Below are 21,986 nucleotides of genomic sequence, written 5' to 3'. Positions count from 1 at the left end.
AAATACAGGACCCAATTCCTGACAACAATGAACCCTCTTCATCAGTGGCCCTAATGTGTGTGAAATGTTTTTAACAGTGGTGAGAAACGGTTTAGTCTATTATATTAAAAACGAAATTTTCTTATCTTACGTTTTGAATCATAATTTGAGTTATATCAGAAAAAAACCATGTACACTTCAAATTTGCCAAAAATATTAGAAATAGGTAGCGATTAATACACAATAAATTATAAAAAGAAATTATTTTTTAACAAATTTGTTTATCTTCAGATAAATTGTTTTGTAAAAAAAGATTTTTTCCTTTAGAAAAGCAAATGGCATTGACCTAAAATATCGAAAAATATTTTAGATTATCTGATTTTTTTAAACTTCCTATTTTATTTAACAGTAAAGGAATAAACTTGTCAATCAAAAACTGTAACTTTATTTATAAAAACCTTCACAAATAAAAATTAAAAAAAAAAGGTTGTCGCCAGTTAGCGATCCCTAGAGTATTTTCAAGAAAACTTTTCCACTTTGGTTGAAACACTGTGCGCCAGCCCGGGGCAAAAAAGTCTTTCTCCCTGTCAGATCCAGGCACTTTCACTTAGCCGATGCCAATGGCTTTGATAGATTCAAGTTCACAGTGGGCCACCAGGTAGCCATTCATCTCCCACCCGCCACTCGACGAAAGTAGGAGACGGCGATGGAGGTTGTCGGCTGACTTTTGGGGGCACTGTGTAGCTGGGCTGTTCATGCGGTTCATTGACATGGCCATCTGAGGGCCCGGGCGATGGGCCAATTTAATTTTGATTAATTGCGGTAACTGCTATGTTAATTTGCTGGCACTTTTTTGGATGGCTGCCTGGGCTGCTGTCTGTCGACCGATTTTAGATAAGCGGCTAATGCGAGACTATTAGTGGGCGGGTCGGCAAACTAATTTTCTCCCAGAGCCTGTCACACATTGTGTTTGAGCCTTCCCTCGTACGTGAGTGCCGATTTGTATGGGTTGACAAACACTAATTAATTGCAATGAGCTCCTCTTTGAAGGGGGTGTCCTCTGACGCTGTGGCTCCTGCTGTTGATTGGAGCATGCTAATTATCAGGCGCTGTCAGTCACGTCGAGGCACTTAAGGGTGATTGAAAACTTTGTGTGCTTAAAGGGTTTTAATTGAGAGTATGCAAAGGGACCTATATAAAGGAAAATGCATTTGTAGATGAATATATCGTAGAAATTGGGAAATATGAATATAATATATTCTGCATTTCACAGCTTTACTTAATTCTTTAAATAATGTTTGAGAATTTTAGTAAATTTGTGAAAGTAAAATCTAGTTTTCAGTAATACCACACAAATTTGACAAGTACACTTTTCGGTAAATTATTTGAACTACCGAAAAAATAGGTATTTAAGTAAAATGGAAAACCTGGCAGTGGGCCTGGCGGCCTTTTTCCAACTGATGGGCTGCTATTTTTTCTTCGAGCAGCCGGAAGATCGCTGCTCGCAGGCTCCCGATTTGGCCAGCTGGATTTTCCTGGTGGCCACGATGTGTTTCCTGTGGGATACCTCCATTTATCCCCGTCGATTTATGCACATGGACCGCTTTTGGCGTGTTCTCGTCGAGATCGTGGCTGCCATTTTCCTGGCCGAGGTGGGCACCATCATCATTTGGTGCGGTCTGGAAAGGTTTCTGTACAGCCTGACGGATCTGTTCCTGAATTTGACGCACAATGGCTGCCAACCCTCGCCCTTGGGCTATTGGCTGTCGGGGCTAATTACCAGCTTAGTGGCTTTGGCTGTGTTGTGGTACGTTCTCGAAGCCACCGATGGCATGTACTACCTAATGAAGTTCGCCAGGGAGCTGAGCAGCACCACGAAGGACTTCTGGGGCATGCTGCGCTGCTATACTAATATGAATACGCGGGATAGACGTCGGGCCTTGAAGGTGTGCCAATTGGCCAGACAAATGCCCAACCGCCGGTCGGCGTCTCGCAAATGCTGTCAGCAGGATGGAGAAAGTTGCGACTGATCCGCTTCTGTATATTTTCCATTAAATGTGTTTTTTATCCCCTTTAAAAATAGTTTTTCATCTGGCAATCAAGGGCAAAACCTCTTTACGGAGAAAGGGGAAAAAGGGGAAAAAGGTGCCTTTTCTTGGTTTTTTTGCAGTCCCACAGTTGGCCTTGAAGAAGCCAAAAGTGGGTCATCTGATTGTCATTTCTAAGGGCTTCGGTGCAATGAAGAGAGCAGTTGAGAGAACCATTGAGAAATGTTATATTCAAACACTTTTATAAAAGTGTAAAAATTAGGCATTAATATTTAAAAATAATTTTGCCATAGATCTTTTCAAAGCTCCTCCCTGCAAAGTGATAAAAAATGGATCCCATCTAATTCAAGTTATTACAGCTGTAATACGACCATTGTGCTGATGAAAGGTTCAAGAGCATCGCCCAAAAAAGAACAGAATAAGATGTCCCGATTATTCATCGAAAGGAGCATTACTCATACGCCCCGTCAACCACACCCTCTAGCTGTGTGCGTGGCCATAACAAACACACAAAGAAAAAAACGCCCAAGTACAAACACACACACAAAAAGGCAGCTGAAAATGAATAAAAATGGGCGTGTCAGACGAGTTGCAGACAATCAGAGAACACATTTGGAGATTGCCATGCATTTCTAGGCAGCCATGCCCGCCATATGCTAACTTTGATTACTTCTTCTGGCTTTTATCGCCTCGCCCCATACCCAAAGCCATTCCCAGCACCGAAACTTCCCTGCCATAAGCAAGGCAGACAGAGGGAAAGGCGAAGGCGAAGAAATTGTATTTCATTTTGCCGGGCCTGAGAAAAGACGGAACCGGATATGCGACATTTTATCAAGTCAGGCATAAATCAGCAGCTTATGCTGGATTCCAGGCTGGGTGGTGTTTCATTCCCGCGCTTTAACTCGAGTTTCACTTACTTTCCTTGTTCCTGCATGTTTGAAACTGGCAAATAATTTATTTTGCATAAATTTGCCAGCACTTAACGATGGGTATCTACGCCACACCTACTATGTGTGTGCGGGAATTCCAGTGCCACGGCAAAGAACGAGCGCGAGGAATATGCTCCGTGTGCGGGTCACGCTGAATTATGCCATCTAATTTGTCTGCAGGCAGGTGGTGCTCATTAATCTTACCTCGCTTATGAGCGGCTCTCCTGTCTCCGTCTGTTTTTCTTGCCGCACCGCCGTAGCACACTCCTGGGATCCCGGAGTTCTGGATTCTGGGCCGCAGATAAGCTCCTCGCCTTTGCAGCCGGGCTCACGTAGTGGGTTTTGTGATTTCCTTTGCCCGCTTCAATGCCAGGCGGGGGATTTTCCCTGATACCCTTTCTGGATGGAGCAAATAAACTATAATAATGTTCTGTGGCTTACATGCGAAATATAATTTTTAAGCCAAACAAATATATATATCGCAAAGTGATTCTATTAATAATCTAGAGAATTTGTTATCGTGCATATCCAGAATACTTTCAATGCTTAGAGGCAATGCTTCTTTTAAAAAAAATTTTAGAGGAAGGAATACTTTTTTTTATTTTTTAAATATATTTATTTATTCCAGAAATATGTTTAAAAATTCCAATAAAAAGTTTTGCATTACCCTGCCAATTTTAAAATATTTCTCAATGTTTTAAAGCTATCCAACTCTTCTTATTTCTTTTAACTCGATTGCACCATATATTTCATACAATTCGGTCATCCTTAGTATTTATTTTGTTAATTAATTAAATTTTTATTTTCTTTCTTTTTCCAAAAAACGAAAGCAGAGTATCTGGGCACCTTATATAAACACATCCTCTGTGAGTCGACCCGCATAGTTCCGCACCTGACTCCCGCTTAATGCTTAATGGATTTGCGCTTTGATGTGCCAACTGCGTGCACGTGGATCAAAAACGTGCTGGGAAGTGCCTATGTGGGGCTGTGTGTGTGCTGGCCTGGTTGTAAGTGGTTAAGTGTCTATATTAGACGCCATCACTTGCAGTTTCCCATTTCCAAGGGCCCGTCGGTATTTTTTGGCCGTGTTTTTTGGTCCATTTTACTGCAGAGGTGGCAAGCATAAATTTCCCTCTAAATGGCCTTATGAGGGCGGCCTCGAAGCTGATCCTCTGTTTATGGCCTGGCCAAATGAAATGTGAGTGGGAGTCGGATTCGCATTTGGAACGGGCGGCGTAGGTGTGGAAGTGCCTCGTGTCGGCCCTTTTAAATTAAAAATCCCGTCCGTGGCTTCTGTTTGGGCGGCCCTGAAATTGAATTTTCCTCCCGCCCCATTTTGATTAGCATAAAATGCGGTACGTGTCTTGGTTGGGCTGAAAACCGTGAGCTGGTGATGATGGGTTTGTGTAGAAATCATTGAAATATTGAAGGCTTTTTCAAAGAATTTTTATTTTCGTTAAAATTTAATTTGTTTTTAGCACACCACATTTTGTTTTTCATTTATTATTTACCTTTTCGGATCTCATTTTTTCAACATTTAAAAATTCGCTTTGTTTGTAAACAGTTTTGGTTTTATGTTCTCGACACTTTACTTACGATAAACATTGTAGAAATGCTTTTCCACTGCTCTCGACATTTTACTAATGAATTTTCAGTTGTTCTTCAGATTATCTATATACACACAGAATTATATTTGCGAAATTCTCGTAATTTACGTTCAGCCGGGTTGTTGCTCCTGTCTGTGGTGGGTGATTTCTTTCCAAAAGATTTATTTCTTGAATTTATTTCTGTATGCAATGGATTTTCTGCATCGACCGGACTAAACTTAGTTATTTGCTAGGCAAAAGTTTAATATTAGTTTAGTATCTCACTTGTGTTTTTTAAACTAACTATATTCCTATTGAAACAATATTTATTTCAATTAGCACTGGCTCGCTGCAGCTTGTCTTATATCAAAAGATTTATTTCCCTCTTCATTTAAGATTATTTAAAATTATTTAAATGTAACTTTAGTTAAAAAGTTGGTTTATGAATTAACAATAAATATTAATATACCTTTCAGATTTTTGCTAATTTTGAATTTTTGGTTTGGTAATACAGGAGAACATGTTTGTGTTTTTGTTTTAATTTGAACAGTTTTAAAAGCAACATTTTCCTTGTACATTTTAAAAGTATGGAATCTATATTTGAACCAGAAAAAAAGTTCAGTCGGCGAGCCGAAACCAGGAATATTCCTTACACAACAATTAGGCAATTATTCAACACTTTAATCAGAGATAAGCAATAAAGAGTAAATTTAGAACGACGCACATTCAGACCAACGGATTTGATTATACTGACTAATTGGAATCACTTCCCTCACACCAATGTTTGGGCATGATATCTATTTAAATCTAAACGTCCAACTAATGTCCATATACACTTACAACGAGCTTTGGTTTGAAAAGCGGTCGATTTTGTTAACACTCCCTTACACAAGATTCGGAATCAAAAGTGTTCGTCTTTTTGTTAATCGTTTTAGCACATCAAAAACTATAAATATTGGACCAAAAATTACCATTGAACCTTATGTAAAGTCAAATATGTTTGCTACTGTCTTCTTTGGGTTTTTATGTTCAGTTTCATTTTCGCTTGGTTAGTCCTTGACCGGCATACTCAAATATTTACAGATCCGTGCGTTTAACTTTTCTCTTTCATCCAGCTGCTATGAATAAATCAATTAACATTTATGGGTACAAATGTCGAGGAATGAAAAGCCAACACAGCGACCCCAAAAGACACTATTTACAAGGTCAACCACACAAACCGCCAGCGAAGAGGAAGCGGAGGAGTGGATGAGATGGGACATCGAGGGCTCCAAGGACACGAGTGTCGTCGCCGTTTTAGTTTTTGGCTGTCTTGGCCTTTTGTGTGCTCCCTGTCGACACGGTTTTTGCTCGCCCGTTCATTGAAATGGTGGCAGTCAATGTGTCAGATAAACAAGCCAGCCCAGTGACACTTTTGTCCATGATTCATTCGGGGTCTCTGATCCGGGAAACGGAGCGTGCGAGTCAAGTGTGGGAATTTATAGTTGGCCATGCAATTTTTGTCCCGAAGATTTGCACAATAAACACCTTGACGTGCCGGAAAGTGGGTGGAGGTCCTTGGCTGCACACAAGTGGTCACATTTATATGGACGATATGTTTGCCCTGCATGCGGGCAGCTCCCATTCGACCACCATCTGCGTCCTCCTTGTTTGCAGGACTCGGCCAGGACGTGCCCGGCCACCCACACTGGCAAACAATCGCACATGCTCGCTGGCAATGACACTTGTCAACACGACAGTTATAAGGACACTGATACAAATGTTTCGGATGTTTGTCTTGGCCAGACAAGAAATGCTGTTTGCCGCATGCCGTGAGTGGAGTGCAAAGATTGATTAAAACTGCTGATGAATGGTTGGGAAACGTTGAATGTGCCGTCTTAAAATTAATGGAACGCCACCGCACTGCGTTGAGCTTGAATCTGGGAGAGTTTACAGATGGACAGGCAGTGATCCCAGGACTACTACTATTATTCTTTAAGCACTATCTAGTTTATTTCTGGGGAAACTATTAAAAAAGCACTCTGGCCCAGGCAGCTTTACGATTTCGAGAGCATTAAAATCACTGTTTATGTTTAGCAATTGCTGCACACGACAGTTTTTATGGCATGTTATTTATTGGAAGTTTAGGAACACTTAGCCAAGTCTCTACTAGACTTAAAGTGGTCTATACATTTTGAGAAGATGGCAAAATTTAAAACTCTAACACTTAGAACATTAGAAATAACCCTCCCTTAAACCCTCTTAAAGTTTGCCAATGGCCATTGAACTGGCAAAAGTTTGAGCATGATTGACCTTGGTTTTGCAACTCCTAAGACCTTGGCAGTTTCTTGACCAGATAAAGTTACATTCAGCATCGCTTGTGAAGTAGCACATTACACCTAACGACCCATTCACATTACACATATACGTACACTTGATTTCTTAAAGACTTTGACCTTTTTTGCTAACTTTCACCGCGTTGCAGTTTGGCGCAGTTTTGGGCAGTACTATTCAGAAGTTGGTAAGTCCCCTTTAGCGGGGAAAATCCCAGTTTATGCCTGGCAATCAATGCCGCGGACCTATGTAGATCCCACCGAGACTATCGTCCCCGCCCACACCACTGCCCTCGCCGTCCTCTTCATCCTCATCCTCATCCACATCGTCCTCCTCCCCATCGTTATCCAGAAGACCATTATCCATTCCGATGGCTTCCGTGCCGTTCTCCTGGCCACTCTGGCCATTGTTGATGGTGGCCCCCTCGTAGGTATCGCTGTCCTCCACCAGACAGCAGTCCCCGCACTCGTCCGTCGAGGAGTTCACCTCGTCGCTGAGATCGTCCAGCAGCGTCACCTTGGGAGCCCGAAACTCGTCCGGACATCCCGCCGAGACTCCGGCGGAGGCCACCGAAATCTTGATGTTGCAGTTCGTGGAGGCGTGGCAGGCGTGGGCGTGCGGAATGGGCTGCTGAATGGTGGCCACCTGGGATGAGCCTCCGCCGTGAGCGGCCCGGAAGCTCAGATTGGGGGTTCGCTGACCCATGCTGGCCATGCCGGGTGGCATCTGGCTGTGCGACATACTCAGTGTGGGCGGAACATTCAGCACAGCCGCCCCACTGCCGCTCGTGGCCGCCCCCTTGTGGGCGTGGGGATGGGCGTGGCCCGCGTACATCAGCTGGTGCGTATCGGAGGCCAAATTGTGGGCGGTCAGCTGCAGCGGATGCTGATCCTTGCGCTCTGTCGAGTGGAGAAAGCAGAGGAGAAGGCAACAATAAACACTTCGGTTTGCAAAGCATCTGAAGGATGCGCACGCGGAAGCGGAAGTGCATTCGAGGACATGTCGGCGATTGGTTTATCGCCAGCACATTGTGCAGGCATCTGTGGGAGCCTCAAGTGAATGAGCCAGCACTTCGCGTCCTCCAGCACTTCCGACTCCGGTGTTATGTGAATAAGAATGATGAGGGAGTACTCAGAACCCTGTCCTAAAATTAATTTAATTGCAAAATAAGCTGGTTGAATTCTGTTTGACATGTGTTTGTTGGTTTAAAAAGCACCTGTATTTAAAAGCAATACTGTTTTTGCACATTAATAGAATTGATTTTGTTGTCATGTATGTCATATTTCAAAAAATAATCTTAAGAGAGTGACATTTTATTCAGATTTTTAAAATTTATTAAATAAGCTCATGGCTCACAGAATGGAAAATAATTGAGTCTCATTTTTGTCAATAAACTAAAAGTAAATTATTTTCTCATAGAGAACACTCCTTTCTAATATGAATCAATTTGCATCAATAGGTAAGAAAATTATATTAGAATGGTCTGTATTATTGGCCTTAGGCTAGCAGCAAAGAGTCAAACAAAATGGAATTGTTTTGAATTCATTTTAGTTTTCAAAAATATATTTAATTAATTTTTTGCTGATGTCTTATAGACTTTAAAGTGCAACAAATTTAATTTTCTTTCTAAATTTGTGTGAGTAAAATTCCTAGAAAATAGAACAGATGGGCAATAAAATTAGAAATGTGTTCTAACGGGCCAGGGAATATTCTCGGAGTGCAGTGTGTGCAGGGGTGTGAAAACATTCCGGTGACACCCTGCCCTCGACCTGACAAGGACCATTGTCCCGGCCGTACAATGGCTCTCAAACTATGTGTGTGGTTACAAGTGGGTTCAACTGCGATGGCCTCACCTTTCCGCCGCCCCCGCCCCCGTTCCACAATTATCTGTCCGCAAAACTTTCAACTAACGTGGACTGAAGGGGAAAATACCCGGCTGGCAGGGGAGGGGAAGGAGCGGGAGGAGCAGGAGAACCAGGAGGAGGAAGCCCATCATCAACTCACCCAGGGGGCCCACAAGTTTCGGCTGGAGCGGCAGCATGAAGTCGTGGCCAGTCGTCGCCGCCCGCGGCTGAAGGCTCTGCACCGCCGGCACGCTCAAGTAGTCCGCTGCAAAGTCAGAGGAGGCGGCCGGAAAAGCCGGGGAAATGCGTTAGTGCCGTCGGAGCAAACAATGTAACGGTGGCCGGGGCCAAGGCAAAAGTTTCCCCCAAAACAACCGAAAAAGAAAACAAACACGGAAAGCGGGGAAAAAGAAAAGGGGGAGTGGTTGAATGGTGTACAAAACTTTAAAAAGGCACGCAGCTAACAATTTTCTTCCACAAAGCATTCTGATAAAAAAAATGTTGGCGGCAAGACATACGGAAAAAAAGTGAAAAGTTGGTGAAATCATTTTAATATTTCCATAGCTAAATACACTCGCATAAAATATACATCTATATAAACAGGCACTTGAGGAGCAGTTGTGAAAAAACTTTTATCATGTCGTAATGGCAAGTGGGGGAAAATCTATTTGAATGTACAAAGTTAAAATGATAGAAAAGTATCTCAATAAGTCAGTGATGCGACATTTGGAAAAGGTTCATTTTAAAACAGCATAAAGTAAAAATATAAAATTAAAAATAAAATAAAATAATTATATTCTAGTATATTCTATAAATTGCTGTAGCCTCTTCTCTTAATATATTTCACTCAATGCCAAGGTAATCAATATAAATTTCTCAATGGGAAGTCATGTACCTAACAAGGCGATCCATCAAAGGTCCGTCTTCTCAGACAAACTTTTAACTTTAATTGACAGTCGTTGAGAAGTTTTCACCGTGAAAATTGGTTTACTTTTACACTTTGTATTTGAGCTAGTGCAACAACTTTAAATATTAAAATTAATTTACAAGAACTCACTGAGCTCATGGTGGTGCAAAAAGAGTGCGGAAAAAAGTGGCAGCAAGTAAAACACGGTGAAGAATGGGTTGGGATTTCTCCACAGACTCAGATGCCTTTAGGTGGATCTGCCTTAATTGAAATTCCTGACCATCGGCCTGCCGTTGGCATCGTTCTTGGCCCACTGTGGCCATAAATTGTTCAAGCCTTTGCTGCCTGTTCATGTAGGGGTGTGCGTTTGGTAAATGACCACTACAAGATCGCAGAAATAACCCTGCAGCTCCTCCACTTGGCTTGCCAGTGATTTAGTTGCTATTTTTGTGCTTCGCAATTTGCATCCGAAAGTGGTGGCAAGAGCTTCTCCCCCCCAGTTTCCACACTTTGCCATAATGCAAAAGCTGCTTAGGGAGGGAAGAGATGGGGGGGCCAACGGAACAGGAACAGTGCCAAATGTCACCGCTCCTGCATTTCCGGCGAACAGAGAAATGTCATTTGCCCCGGCTCAGAACGTGCCAAAGTATGCAACACTTTTTCTCGTTTCCTTTTTTAGCAAGAAATCGGGGCCAGTTGCGTCTCCTAAGCAGCTTATAAAAAGTTTCGCTTCGTGTGAACCCTTCTCGACATAACTACAAAGCGGTCAAAAAGAAAACACCTAATAATTACATTTCTCGGGGTATTTATAAACGGTAGGTTGGCCAAGCGGTGAATAAAGAAGTCTATGGATTATTACTTATAATTTTATAGATTTAAGATGATTTTCCCGATAAAAACTGGTTCTCTTTCTTGAGCACACAAATATTCCATGTAGCTACTTTACACAAGCCCTACAATTAAATCGTTATTTTATTAAGGTTTTACCCCAGACATTTTACTTGTGTAACTACAGCTCAAAACTTTCAACGCCCCTTCGAATTAGCATTTATGGCTCTTTTTTCTTTTAACACTTTCTCAACATACAACACCCGAGTAAGTTCAGCTAAGCAACTTTCAACTTTTGACTGAATTTCTTTCCTTTTTCTTTGCCTTTGCCTAGTTCACAACTGGCTCAAGAAATTAATCGCCTTGAGAGCCGCAAACTGCCTTCCGTTTCCCCATCTGAGTACCGCCTCACTTTTCCTGGACAAAAGGCAAAAAAAAAAGAAAAGTTGAGATTTGAGCTTGCACACTTGAGCTTTTGTGGCTTTAATTAAAATGCACATCATGCAGAAATTTTCCTGAGCAGGTTCTTGCCATTACATTTTTTTCGACAGGTTTTTCCCCCCACATTTTTACACTTTTTATATTTTTTGAGCAGGGCTATTTTCCAGCGCTTTGTTGGACGGCCGAGCAAATGGAAAAAGTTTTTCAATTTGTTTGACGATAAATGAACTTTATTTCTATATGTGTTTGAGTGCCTAAGTGTGGGCGGCAGCATATAGAATGTTTGCGCCTGCTTGCCCTTTTTGAAATATGACATTAAAAGGATTTTCGCCTAGCATAATAAAATTGCAATTAAAGTTAAATGCCGAAAATAAAAAAAGAAGTTGCAAAAAGCTTTTAATATGCAAATAAACATAAAAAAGTTTTCCTTTGGTCGCCTTGTGTTTGCTGCAGTCTCTTTTATAGACTGAGTGACAAAGTTATAGCATTCGGGGGAAATTTATAGCATGCGATAAATCCTAACAAGCTCGGGGCAATGACAGTGGGGTTTGCCCCACCCAAAGGACTAATTGTTGGAAACCCATAGGAAAATCCTTTCATGGTTTTCAAGAAATCTCCACTTGAGTCTTGGCTTGAGGGTTTATTTTAAATTTACATGTTTAACAAACAATGAATATACATTTAAATTTGTTTTAGCTGAAGGTAGCTAATTAATGCAATAAAGGTTCCTCTAGCGAAAATAAAGCAAATCGTTCTAATTTTAATGTCATTAACAATCTACATACACCATTTATTTTGTTTGGCTTCCAATAGTATAATAATAATATAATAGTGTTTAAAATTTATAGGTACCTATGTATATGTTTCTTAAATTTAATAAATTATTCCACAGAGTGCCTCATACTTAAAACAATATTTCCATCAAGCTAAAATTTAATGGACTCTTTTCTTGGTTGTACAGTTTTATGGGTTCCTTTTTAAATATTTTCTTAGAGTTTAAACTTATATATACAGGTGCTTATTTTTCTCAGTGCTTTTACCAGGCATAAAAAACAATTTTTCTGAAGTGGTTAATAAACATTTGAACACGTGCAGCATGCCGAGACAGAGACAGGGGGAGCGCAGAGAAAAGGGGTGGTGAAAGTAGAAAGTAGAAAGGGGTGAAGACAGAAAGACAGATAGGCACAAGACAAGACAACACTTACAACTGATGAAGGAGGGACCGGCGGGGGCGGCTGCGGCCGCTGTGGCAACGGCTGCCGAAGCAGCTGAGCCAGTGAGCGATGCCGGTGACGTCATCGCCGCCGCCGCCGCCGATGACGCGGGGCCAAGGCCATGGGCGTGGGCGTGGGCATGGGCATGGGCGTGGCCATGACTGTGGTGGGCGGGCGGTGCGGTCTGGAGCATAGGCACTTGGTAGGTCATTGCCGACATCGGCGTCGGATCAGCCGTGGTCGCCGTCGTCGTCCTCTGCGCAGGATGCAGGCCAATGACATTGACGCCGTTCACGTTCACGGTGCCTGGAGTACCGACCGACGGCGGACGGATGCATTTACATTCGGATACACATATACAACACACGCATTCGTTTACATGTTGTTACACCAACACACACAAAGAGTAACAATTACAGATACAATAGACCAACATTGAGGAACAAAAAATAAATAAATTTAATTTAAGAACAATATGCAGTAACATCAAATTAAGCGGATTAGAGGGGTTAAGGCAGGGGACAATGTTTTATTTTAAAATTTTGAAAGGACCCCAAAGATATTTAACAAATATAAGTTAAAATGCAATTCGAATGGGTTGAGACATGTATAAATATTCAGTTAACAGTATACCTTACAAAACTAAGCAATTTGGAAAAAGTTAAATTTCGTATTTCCAACTAAAATAATAAAAATAAAGGCAGCTGAACATTAAAAATCAGAAACAGCATTGAAAGTTAAAAAAAATACACTTTCCTTAAACATATCCTGAAGCATATATTATATAATACTTTCATCTTTAGTCAAAATGTTAAACTGTTATTTGTGTTGCCCACTGACTAGCCCCCACTAAGGCCATAAATAATCGGGATTATCTCAAATCAACATTAATGAACTTGGCAGTACGGCCCAGTTCCGCAAGCCGGAATTGGGAGCATTAAGCAAAACCGAAGCGATTATAAATCCTCGTACGACATTAAATTTATAACCCAACCCTGCAATTGCAGTTGCTGCGGGAAAGGGAGGATGGTGCGGAATCTTGTCCTCGCTTGAGTGCATATATCCACTTAAGTCCTTCGGCCCCCGGGGTCTGCAGCCTCATCAGCAGCCAGGCCACTCGCATGTGGCGAAAGTCCTGCCTTCAATGCTTTTGAATAATCAGTAAAATGGAAATTTACCACATGAAACTCCCCAGTGGCGTGGGAGGGGCCAAATCTCTGGGGGACGGCAGCACCCCGGGGAATGCTAAATGCTAAATAACAGCTGACTTGCCCAGGAAAGGGTGCATAAATAATAAAATAATTAAACAAGAAATTGAATGAAATTAATTCAGGCCCCAACAGCGAGGAAAAAGCAAGAGCGAGTATCTGAGTGTGCGTGTGTGTGAGTATCTGTGTGATGTATGCTGCATGTGTCAGTGTGTTAGTCTGTGGCACTGAGTCTGCTCTAAATATCTGCAGGCCGAAAAAGCAACAGAAAAGAAAATTAAGCTCAATACAACTTCAAAGTGACAGAAGGAAAAAGACAAGAGAAGTAAAGTCGTAAGTCGCGACTTTTTAAGTACCCTGTACTCGAATTGGTGATCTTGTTTGTTCTGTAAATATTGCGTATACGTATTAATACGTATTTAAAAAAAACCTCTCTCGAAATTACAAAAAATCGTAATAAACTCTGAATTTGTTAAAGCACGAATATATTTTTGAGTATGAGCAGAAAGTAATGTTTAAAATTTTAAAAATTGCCGTTTGTCTTGGTTTCTATTTTAAATTGATTTTTTGAAATACATTATTTCAAAAGATTTTTCCGAGTACAGGGTATGAAAAGGGACTGCTGCAAGACTCACCGATTTTAGCACCGCCGAATGCATCCTTGAACATGGGCGCCGCGGCATGGGCGGGGTGACCCACCGCATGGCCACCGAGTCCTGGCCCCGCTGGACCCACGCCCCCGGCCACCAGTCCCGGCCCAGTGGGCGGCGTCTGTTTAATGGCGTTCGTCCTGCCGCGGTGCGGAGCAGTTGGCTCCCTCTTGCGACGCGGCTGCTCCACGGGCAGGACTCGTCGTCGCTTCTTGGGCAGCTTGGAGCGAGCCTGGCAATGGAAACGCAAAGCGGGTAAACAACAGGGGCGCACACAAAGCTTCCGAACGGCCCACTAACCTGAGTGTGGGAGTAGAACATGGAGAAGTTACTGACGATGACCGGAACGGGCAGTGCGATGGTCAGCACACCGGCCAGAGCACACAGAGCGCCCACGAACATGCCCGGGTAGGTCTTCGGAGCCACGTCGCCGTATCCCACGGTGGTCATGGTCACAATCGCCCACCACAGCCCCAGGGGGATGCTCTTGAACTGGTTGTCCGGGTTGTCCTGCCGGAAAAATGGAATACTTTTTACTCCTGAAATATTCCCATTTTTAAATGCACCCTAGTGGGTGGCGCACAAATCACTAGGGTTTTAAAATCATTCTAAAATGTAAACGGACATTAAAGTGTCTGTCTAAAAGTATGCAGTGAATAGAGGAAAGTCGACATTCCAAAGGAATTTATCGAGCTTTTCAGTAAAAGTATTTTGTTGCACACTTTTAAGCACCTTAAATTGTATAATTAAGTGATTTACTTGATTTTCAAATGGGCTGCAAAACTTTACGTTGTCAATAAGCAATGACTTATAAGCTTTGAACTTCCTTGAGGGTGACTTAAGAAAAGAACTCTTTTTTCGAATAAATCTCACCTGCAACTTCTCCGCATAGTAGGCCAGACTGGCGAAGAAGACAATGCCCAGGACAAGGAAGAATACCAGCAGAGTGAGCTCCTTGGCCGAAGCCTTGAACGTATGGATGAGGATCCTCAGGCCCGGTGAGTGGCGTGTCAGCTTAAACAGACGCATTATGCGCACAATGGAGAAGGCCTCCAGGAGACCCGTATACTCGCCCATGCGCTGCATTACGTCCGTATAGAAACTCAGGGTGGCCGTGAAGTCAATGATATTCACCGGCGACTTGATGAACTGCCACAGATTGGGGGAGACCTGATGGAAAAGAATTTAAAGAACCATTTATAGTGTTTAAAAAAAGCGGGAACACAATAAATAAAATCTTGGCATAACATTCTATCACTCACAATCAGTCTGATGAGTACTTCGATGAAGAACCAGACGTTGCACACCAGCTCCACGTAGAAGAAGGCCTCGTGGGGCTGGCCGTAGGTCTCGATCCATCCGTGCTTTCTTCGCCCGTTGTGGCCCAGTATCTTCTGCTCGATGAAGTCGTTCAGACTGCTCCCGTTGATGGTCCGTTTCAGTCGCTGCCGCTGGCCGCCCTTTATGGTGGCAATGGGCGTGGCCTGGCCGGGAGCGGTAAAGTTGCCGCTGCTGTAGCTCGTGTAGTTCGTGACACGAAAGGTGGGTCCTATGCTGCCGCTGGGCGGCGTGATGCTGTGCTGATGGTACTGATGGGTCTGCGGCGGTTCCCCCATGGGATCGTGGCCGTGCGGCGGTCCGCCCGACCCCGGTCCGTGGCCATTGTCGGGGGAAGAGGGCAGGTCCACGCGGAAGCCGGGGTGGGTCTTCAGGCAGAATGATATCACAGAAACAAATATAAAGAAAACCGACATGCCAGCAACGATCTGCAGAAGAGAAATATGTAAAGCAAAAAGATTTTTAAGCTGAAACTTAAATTCTTTAATTTCCTAAGATAGCTACCCACCTTGGCACCCGTGGAGCTGGAGGGCTCATCGAACATGGCCCAGATCTTGGGTTTTAGACGCTGCCAGCAGTTAAGCTCGCCGTTGCTCAGTGCCTCCTCAAAGCCAAATAGACGAGCTATCTGCTCCTCCGTGGGCTTCTCATTTTCAATATCTAGCTTATCTAATATGGCTAAGGTGTTCTATGAGAAGATACACATTTTATACTAAGGTTCCGGAATGTAAAAGATTATAGCTTACTTGCGTATCGCGATGTATGCTATAGGTTGACCAACAGCAAGGTTCTACCTGGTTAGAGTCGAGTCCCCAGAATTCCAGCTCCTCCTCGAAGAGCGGTCCACACACGTCAGTTGGATAGTGCAGTTTTCCAGTTCTAAAAATAAAGTAATAAACACTTTAATTACATCCAGATTAAGATTAGCCTCTCTCTAAGAAACTTCTTCACCAATTTGAAGACCCCTTTGCTCAGCCAAATTCCACAAGTCCTTGTTACCAAATTATTCAAACTGGAATCCATTAAGGCACAGCAATTATGCCATAAGCAAGGTTTGACTAAATGCCCTCTCCTACTCCCCATCAACGAGACACCTTTCCGACCCTTTCAAGCGGTCAAAACAAATTCATGGACTTGGCCAAGCCTGCAGAGGGCTTAGACTTCAGACCGAATAATGTTATGGCCGAAACGGCACGTCTGAAATTGTGGCTGCAAATTGCGCAACTGAAAGTCTGGAAGGATGGCATGGTATCGCTTGCATATGCATGGTGGTGGTGGCAATGTGCGGATGTGGATATATGCATTGCATGCACCTGGTAAAAAGGGGGGAAAAAAGAACTGACATGGTCATTCCACACCCACCTCTTGACCCTCTTTCCCCGCACTTGGCATATTCATAATGCTGCCTTGGCCATTGTTCCATTCTCTTGGCCAACAACAATTTGTGATGCTTTCACTGCCCTACATGTGTGTGTCTGCTCAAATTGCAGTAAATGGCTGCGGGGGAGTTCCAAAAACGGGAGAAAGGATGGGGAGGGGGCTCGGCCTTGTCCACAGTTGTTGGCCAACTTGTAATGCCATATCAGCTGCCGGACAGTCGCCGAGTGGGGGTGAGTCCTTGCATGGTTTTATTTTTGGATGATATCTTCACTTGCCACCCTCGCCACCCACTCCCACACCATCACACACCTCACACACACGTGTGCACATCCTGAATGTCCTTTTTGTGCCGCTTCCCAACATATTTGGTGCAACTTTTTCGCTCTTTAGCGCTGACCCGACTTTTGTGCTGGCTAAAAAATATTTCAGTTCAAGAATTCAGTGCTACGAAAAGAAATTAAATAAAGGTAAATTTCCCTGCGCGTCACAATTTTGATACTGACCCTTTTGTATACCAAACCTGATCCACTTCCTCCAAACTGAATATAGCCAATAGACTTAGACATTTTGACAGGACTGTCTTAATATTTTATAGGTACCCTCAAAAAAACTGACCTATAAAGTATAAAATATTTCAAATAATGGGTATTAATTGTTAAATGTTATTTAAATGTATATTAATGTTTAATTTTAATCTCAATGTATTCACAATATAAATTTAGTTTTGCCTACTGCTTTTCTACCCCCAAAGCCTAGGGTATCCATATATTGCAATCAAATATTTCATGTCACGTCCACCCCATTTTTAATCTTTTTAAGCGCGCTGCAGTCATTGTCATGGCTTTTCGATTTTTCTCTTGACGCACATTCAGGTGGATCGTTAATTGGTTTTCTCTATAAAACCCGCAATTCAGTCAGCTTTTTGTGCCGCTCTCCCACCATTTAAATATTTTCCGAGTCGCCCCAAATTACATTTCGGTGAAATCACTTCCATTCTGCCTTAATCCTCCACCACTGCTTTTCTTCGCCTTTTTCCTTCATAAAGTGTGCATAACAAATATTACGCATACGCAGCGTGCAGCCGATGCAATCAATATTTATAGCTGACCTCAACAGGCAGGTGAGCCGATCAGGCGCATAAAGAGTCTCTGCTTAAATGTGCATAAATAATTATATCGATTGGCTCTGAAACACTCGGTCTGCGGACTTCACATTGTATATGGAGATGTGATAAAAGGGGTTTATGGTTAAACGGCCTTCGCTAATGAGTTTTACTTATAAAAGAATCGTAAAATATTTATGAGTCATTTTCTTGGGAGACTTAAGGAAAAACTGTGGTGACACCGTTCTATAATCACAGTTAATTGTGTCAATTCAATGTCATTACTTTACGATTTTATGTTGGTAGGGTCACTATAAATTGTATGTATTTTTATCCCATTTTTTGTATACCATTTAAATAACTTTGTTCGACATTTATACCAAATTTGTGTCTTGTATGTTTTATTGCTTCGTAAAAGAATTCTTTTCTTTTAATTTCTTCATAACTTTCAAATAACATTCTTGAACGAAAAATGTATAAATATATTAATATATGTATTTCCATCTACTGTCTTTTCTTCGAATATCCTTACATCTCCCTATTAATTGTATAAATTCCAATCTGCAAAAAATCGATAAATAACAATCCCAATGCGCATTTCCATTTTTATTTTACTGCACTTTTGCTGCCCCTAAAGCTTATCTATATGAAATCTTTTCACACAAATTGTCTGGAGCGTTTGGTGCGTGCATAATTTGATTATATATTCCCTTTGGGAGGGAGGATTTCCGACCGACCCCTAGTTCCAACCACACCCCCTGGGGGTCTCAGTTTCATTTCCAATCAACGCAGGATGTTGCAGTATTTTTTCCTGCTGTTGCCTTCTTTGACACCATTTTCCTGGCCATCGGTGCCCGGTTAATTGAGTTGGAAAACTGTTTGGCCAAAGCCCCTGGAGTCATGGGCGGGTGTTGGGGAAAACAGTGGGCAATCGATGAAGATGTAGGAGCGCAGGATGCCGACAGCCTTGCTTCGTCCGAAAACAACTCCATCTGCAGATGCAGCTACGGGTGGGTGCCTCAGGTGGGGCCGGTAAATGGGTGATGAGCTAAACAAACTTTCATTAATTTTAAACAACTTAAGTCATCGCAACGGGGCAGACAACACCTCAACTCAGCGCAGCTCAGCGCAGCTCACGGCAAAGATAAATGAGCCCGCTAATGACCCCGAAAAACGCTGGATAAACTTTTGCAGCTGAAAAACTTTAGATTAATGGCCGCGGCAAGTTCGTTCTGCTCCTGGAGCAGCAATTAAAATATTAGTTTGTTGGTACATCAAGTCATCCATAACGAAAACTGACTCTTGATATGTTTTCCCGGGCGCCATTAATCAGGCCAATCATGATGGCGGGGAGCACAAATTGAAATGGCAAAGGTAGCGAAATCATCTCAGTGGAATGTTCCATCAAAATTGTATCTGCTCCCACCCATTTTGCATTTCTTAAGATGTAATTACCAGACCCAAGGCCCCCGGCAAGTATTCATAGTCGTGGCACGTATGAACAGCTTTTGGAAGCCTAATTAGCCCGTCACAGCACTGGGACACTCACCTGTAATAGTTGAGGATTTGGGTGAAGACCCCGGGGTGGCGATCGAAGAAGTATTCATTGAGCACCGGATCGTAGTTGGCCAGGGCTTCGGTCAGTCGGGAGAGACGTGTAGCGGGGATTTTCTTGAGCGTGGCCTTGTAGGTTTCATATCTGCAAAGGTAAACATTGAGGGTCTATAAGGGAAGTGTTTACAAAATTAAATCCAAGTGGGATTATTCCTTCGGAAATTGTTAGAACCAACAAATTACCTATCCCATAACTACCCACCAAAAGTTTGACCTTTCTGCGGCAAAATACGATTATATTGAGCCATGAAACCCAATTCCCTGAAAAAGCGAGCGATAAAAAAGGGTGGAGAAAGAAATAGCGGGGCGGGTCAAGCAAGTGTAAGCAAAACCAAACCATAAGCCATTTGCATACATTTCGCTGTATTTTTTCCCCAGCTCAACGCGTTTTTTCCCTTTTCCCTACTCCACTTCCCCTTTTTTTATTGTGTGCCAAAAGCATAAAGCATTAGGGTTTTTGGCCATGGTTCTGGCCAAAGTCCAAAGTGGGTCGCGTAGATTCTGGTCTAGAATTTCCTTTGTTTGATTTGACCTTTGACAGAGATCATTACCGCACAAAATTGATGGATTTTCCATTCATCCTGTTTGACGTTTGTTAACGTTTGCTGACTCAACCAAAAACAATTTGGGACATTTTCGAACATTTCCATGAATTTAATATGCCAATATTTTAGTGCCGGGGGAATAAATAGAATTTTCTATGAGTATAATATTTCACAGGATTTATTTTTAGATAAATAGCACACTGTCATTATAACTTTCTTTCACCATAATTACATAGTAAATTTTCCATCATCGCACAAAATCGAAGCAGCAATTAATCGTATGTTAACACAAGTGGTTCTTGATTCTTCCCCCTTTGGGATGCTCAATTGCAATTCCCAAGAAACACAAATATTACACGTGTTAATCATATCCCACCCTGTCTTCACCTGAACTACCCTACACACACGAGTGTAGTACCTGCACGCAAACCAAACATAATTTACGTAATCATCCATAAAATTATACCAGCACATGGAGCGACAACGTCTCCCACCAGGCGTAATTAAATTCAATTGAAAGTAATTTCCAGCAAATTGTTGTAAATTTCATTTTCGCATTTATAACCCGCACATTCCCGGGCCCGGGAAATCAAAGGCATTTAAGTGTGTGTCCTGGCGACCACCGTGGAGTGGAGTGGCGCGCAGTGGAGGAGCTGGTGGAGCCGAGCTGAGCTGTCCATATGCAATTTATTTTTTACGCCAAACTGTTTGCTCTCGGATATTAAATATTTCATGCAGCTGAGGACAGCAACCGCAGCGACAGCCGAATCATCAATAACCGGATCCGCCGCATAACAATTGCCATTAAAGTTTATTCGGGGGGTTCGGCGATGGTAATTGGTCCCGCAGGCGGACGAGGATCCATGGAGGGCAGGGATATCGAGTCGAACAAATGTTTACCCAGCCGCCATTTCGATTGCATGCGTTTCTCGTAGGGGGATTGAGTTAGTTTTTTCGCTTTGACTTCGGCCAACGATGCGTATGCGTGATTCGCTTGACAGCTGTGCTGAGCTTTCAATTTACGACTGGAATAAATTTCGGCGGATTTTGACAAATTGGCCTAAATCGTTTTTAATGAATTATGTTGGAATAAATCTCTTCCTCTTCTGGCCCATCAATTTTGCGCTCGTAATAAGGCTGACAGCCGAAAAGTATGCTAAAACAATTTGTTTTAGGCGAGTGGTAAGAGAAGGGATGGAAATATTTGAAGAGTCAGCTGAATGATGGAGTGGAACAGCGGCAAAATAAACATCAACGTAATGATCAATAAAAGGGCACATGCTCGGGCATTTTACTATTTTTTTACGATTTCGTTTAATAGCAGTTCCAATTAAATGTCCATCTCGTCTAAGATTTACCAAATGGAAAAGTTATGTGGTAAATTAAAGTGTATCTGCCACAAGTTCTTTATTTTAAGCCCTTATATAAGGTATCTCTTGAAAGTCTCTGTTTAAAAATCGTAGAATGGTTTCCTTCCCGATAAATAACGACAAATTGATCAATTTAATGTCAGCATTGTATTATTTAAAAAACATCATTATATTGTTAATTTAGTTTTAATAAATCGGACTGTTTTTGATTTCTTTTTGTAAAAATATTAACGTAAACATCCTATAGAATCTTGTTACATCTATTACATATTGTGTGCACAATGTACATAAATAAATTTATTGATTGATTTGCGTGGTGGAAGACTGATAAGCTTTTATAAGTATTCGTTTTTAGCTCAGTTTTTAGTGAATTTCCTCTGGTCACGAAATTCTAAGCAGATTCTATTAAAAAATAGCAAGTCACGGTGGTCGAAAATCATAAAATTCTAGAATGTTTGTTCCCTAAAGCGAAAACGCATGTTATTTATACCGTGCTGGCTTGCCAAGTAAATCTATCCACAGCTTTAGCGCCATATCTATCTTCGGAGCGTGGCAATTTGATAAACAATATTATAATATTCCCTCTTTCGCACACAAAACAAGCTCCACATGCAAATGCAATTTCATTTAGGTATTTTTAGTTTTTGTTTTTTACACTCTTTATTTTTGTTTGGTTCTCTGTCTGGTTCT

General features: G+C 42.2%; 2 protein-coding genes across 6 annotated transcripts in view; one reads left to right on the top strand and one right to left on the bottom strand.

Moving 5' to 3' along the window:
- The first annotated feature begins 1,321 nt into the window (after nucleotides 1–1,321).
- On the top strand, nucleotides 1,322–2,059 carry LOC108032467 (uncharacterized). The gene has a single exon (XM_017106292.3). It carries the CDS (start codon nucleotides 1,398–1,400, stop codon nucleotides 2,007–2,009), a length of 612 nt encoding a protein of 203 aa, XP_016961781.1. The 5' UTR covers nucleotides 1,322–1,397; the 3' UTR covers nucleotides 2,010–2,059.
- A 2,327-nt stretch (nucleotides 2,060–4,386) lies between these two features.
- The window catches only part of LOC108032655 (potassium voltage-gated channel protein Shaw), a 44,955-nt gene continuing 27,355 nt past the window's right edge, over nucleotides 4,387–21,986 (bottom strand). For 2 of the 5 annotated variants that reach the window (XM_044094236.2, XM_050884918.1), the window contains exons 3-12: nucleotides 19,317–19,466; nucleotides 16,032–16,164; nucleotides 15,794–15,973; nucleotides 15,210–15,713; nucleotides 14,821–15,117; nucleotides 14,248–14,457; nucleotides 13,933–14,179; nucleotides 12,081–12,395; nucleotides 8,860–8,964; nucleotides 4,387–7,754 (exon numbers count right to left, since the gene is read on the bottom strand). In XM_044094236.2, the coding sequence (XP_043950171.1) occupies nucleotides 7,087–7,754; nucleotides 8,860–8,964; nucleotides 12,081–12,395; nucleotides 13,933–14,179; nucleotides 14,248–14,457; nucleotides 14,821–15,117; nucleotides 15,210–15,713; nucleotides 15,794–15,973; nucleotides 16,032–16,164; nucleotides 19,317–19,466 (2,809 nt within the window). In that variant the 3' untranslated portion in view covers nucleotides 4,387–7,086. Of the gene's footprint in view, nucleotides 7,755–8,859; nucleotides 8,965–12,080; nucleotides 13,544–13,932; nucleotides 14,180–14,247; nucleotides 14,458–14,820; nucleotides 15,118–15,209; nucleotides 15,714–15,793; nucleotides 15,974–16,031; nucleotides 16,165–19,316; nucleotides 19,467–21,986 lie in introns of those variants that run through there. The other 3 variants (XM_044094234.2, XM_044094235.2, XM_050884919.1) reach the window with 3 other exon arrangements.

The sequence above is a fragment of the Drosophila biarmipes genome, chromosome 2L (genome assembly GCF_025231255.1).
Source record: "Drosophila biarmipes strain raj3 chromosome 2L, RU_DBia_V1.1, whole genome shotgun sequence".
Classification (NCBI taxonomy): Eukaryota; Metazoa; Arthropoda; class Insecta; order Diptera; family Drosophilidae; genus Drosophila; species Drosophila biarmipes.
This window is presented reverse-complemented; position numbering and strand designations above follow the sequence as displayed.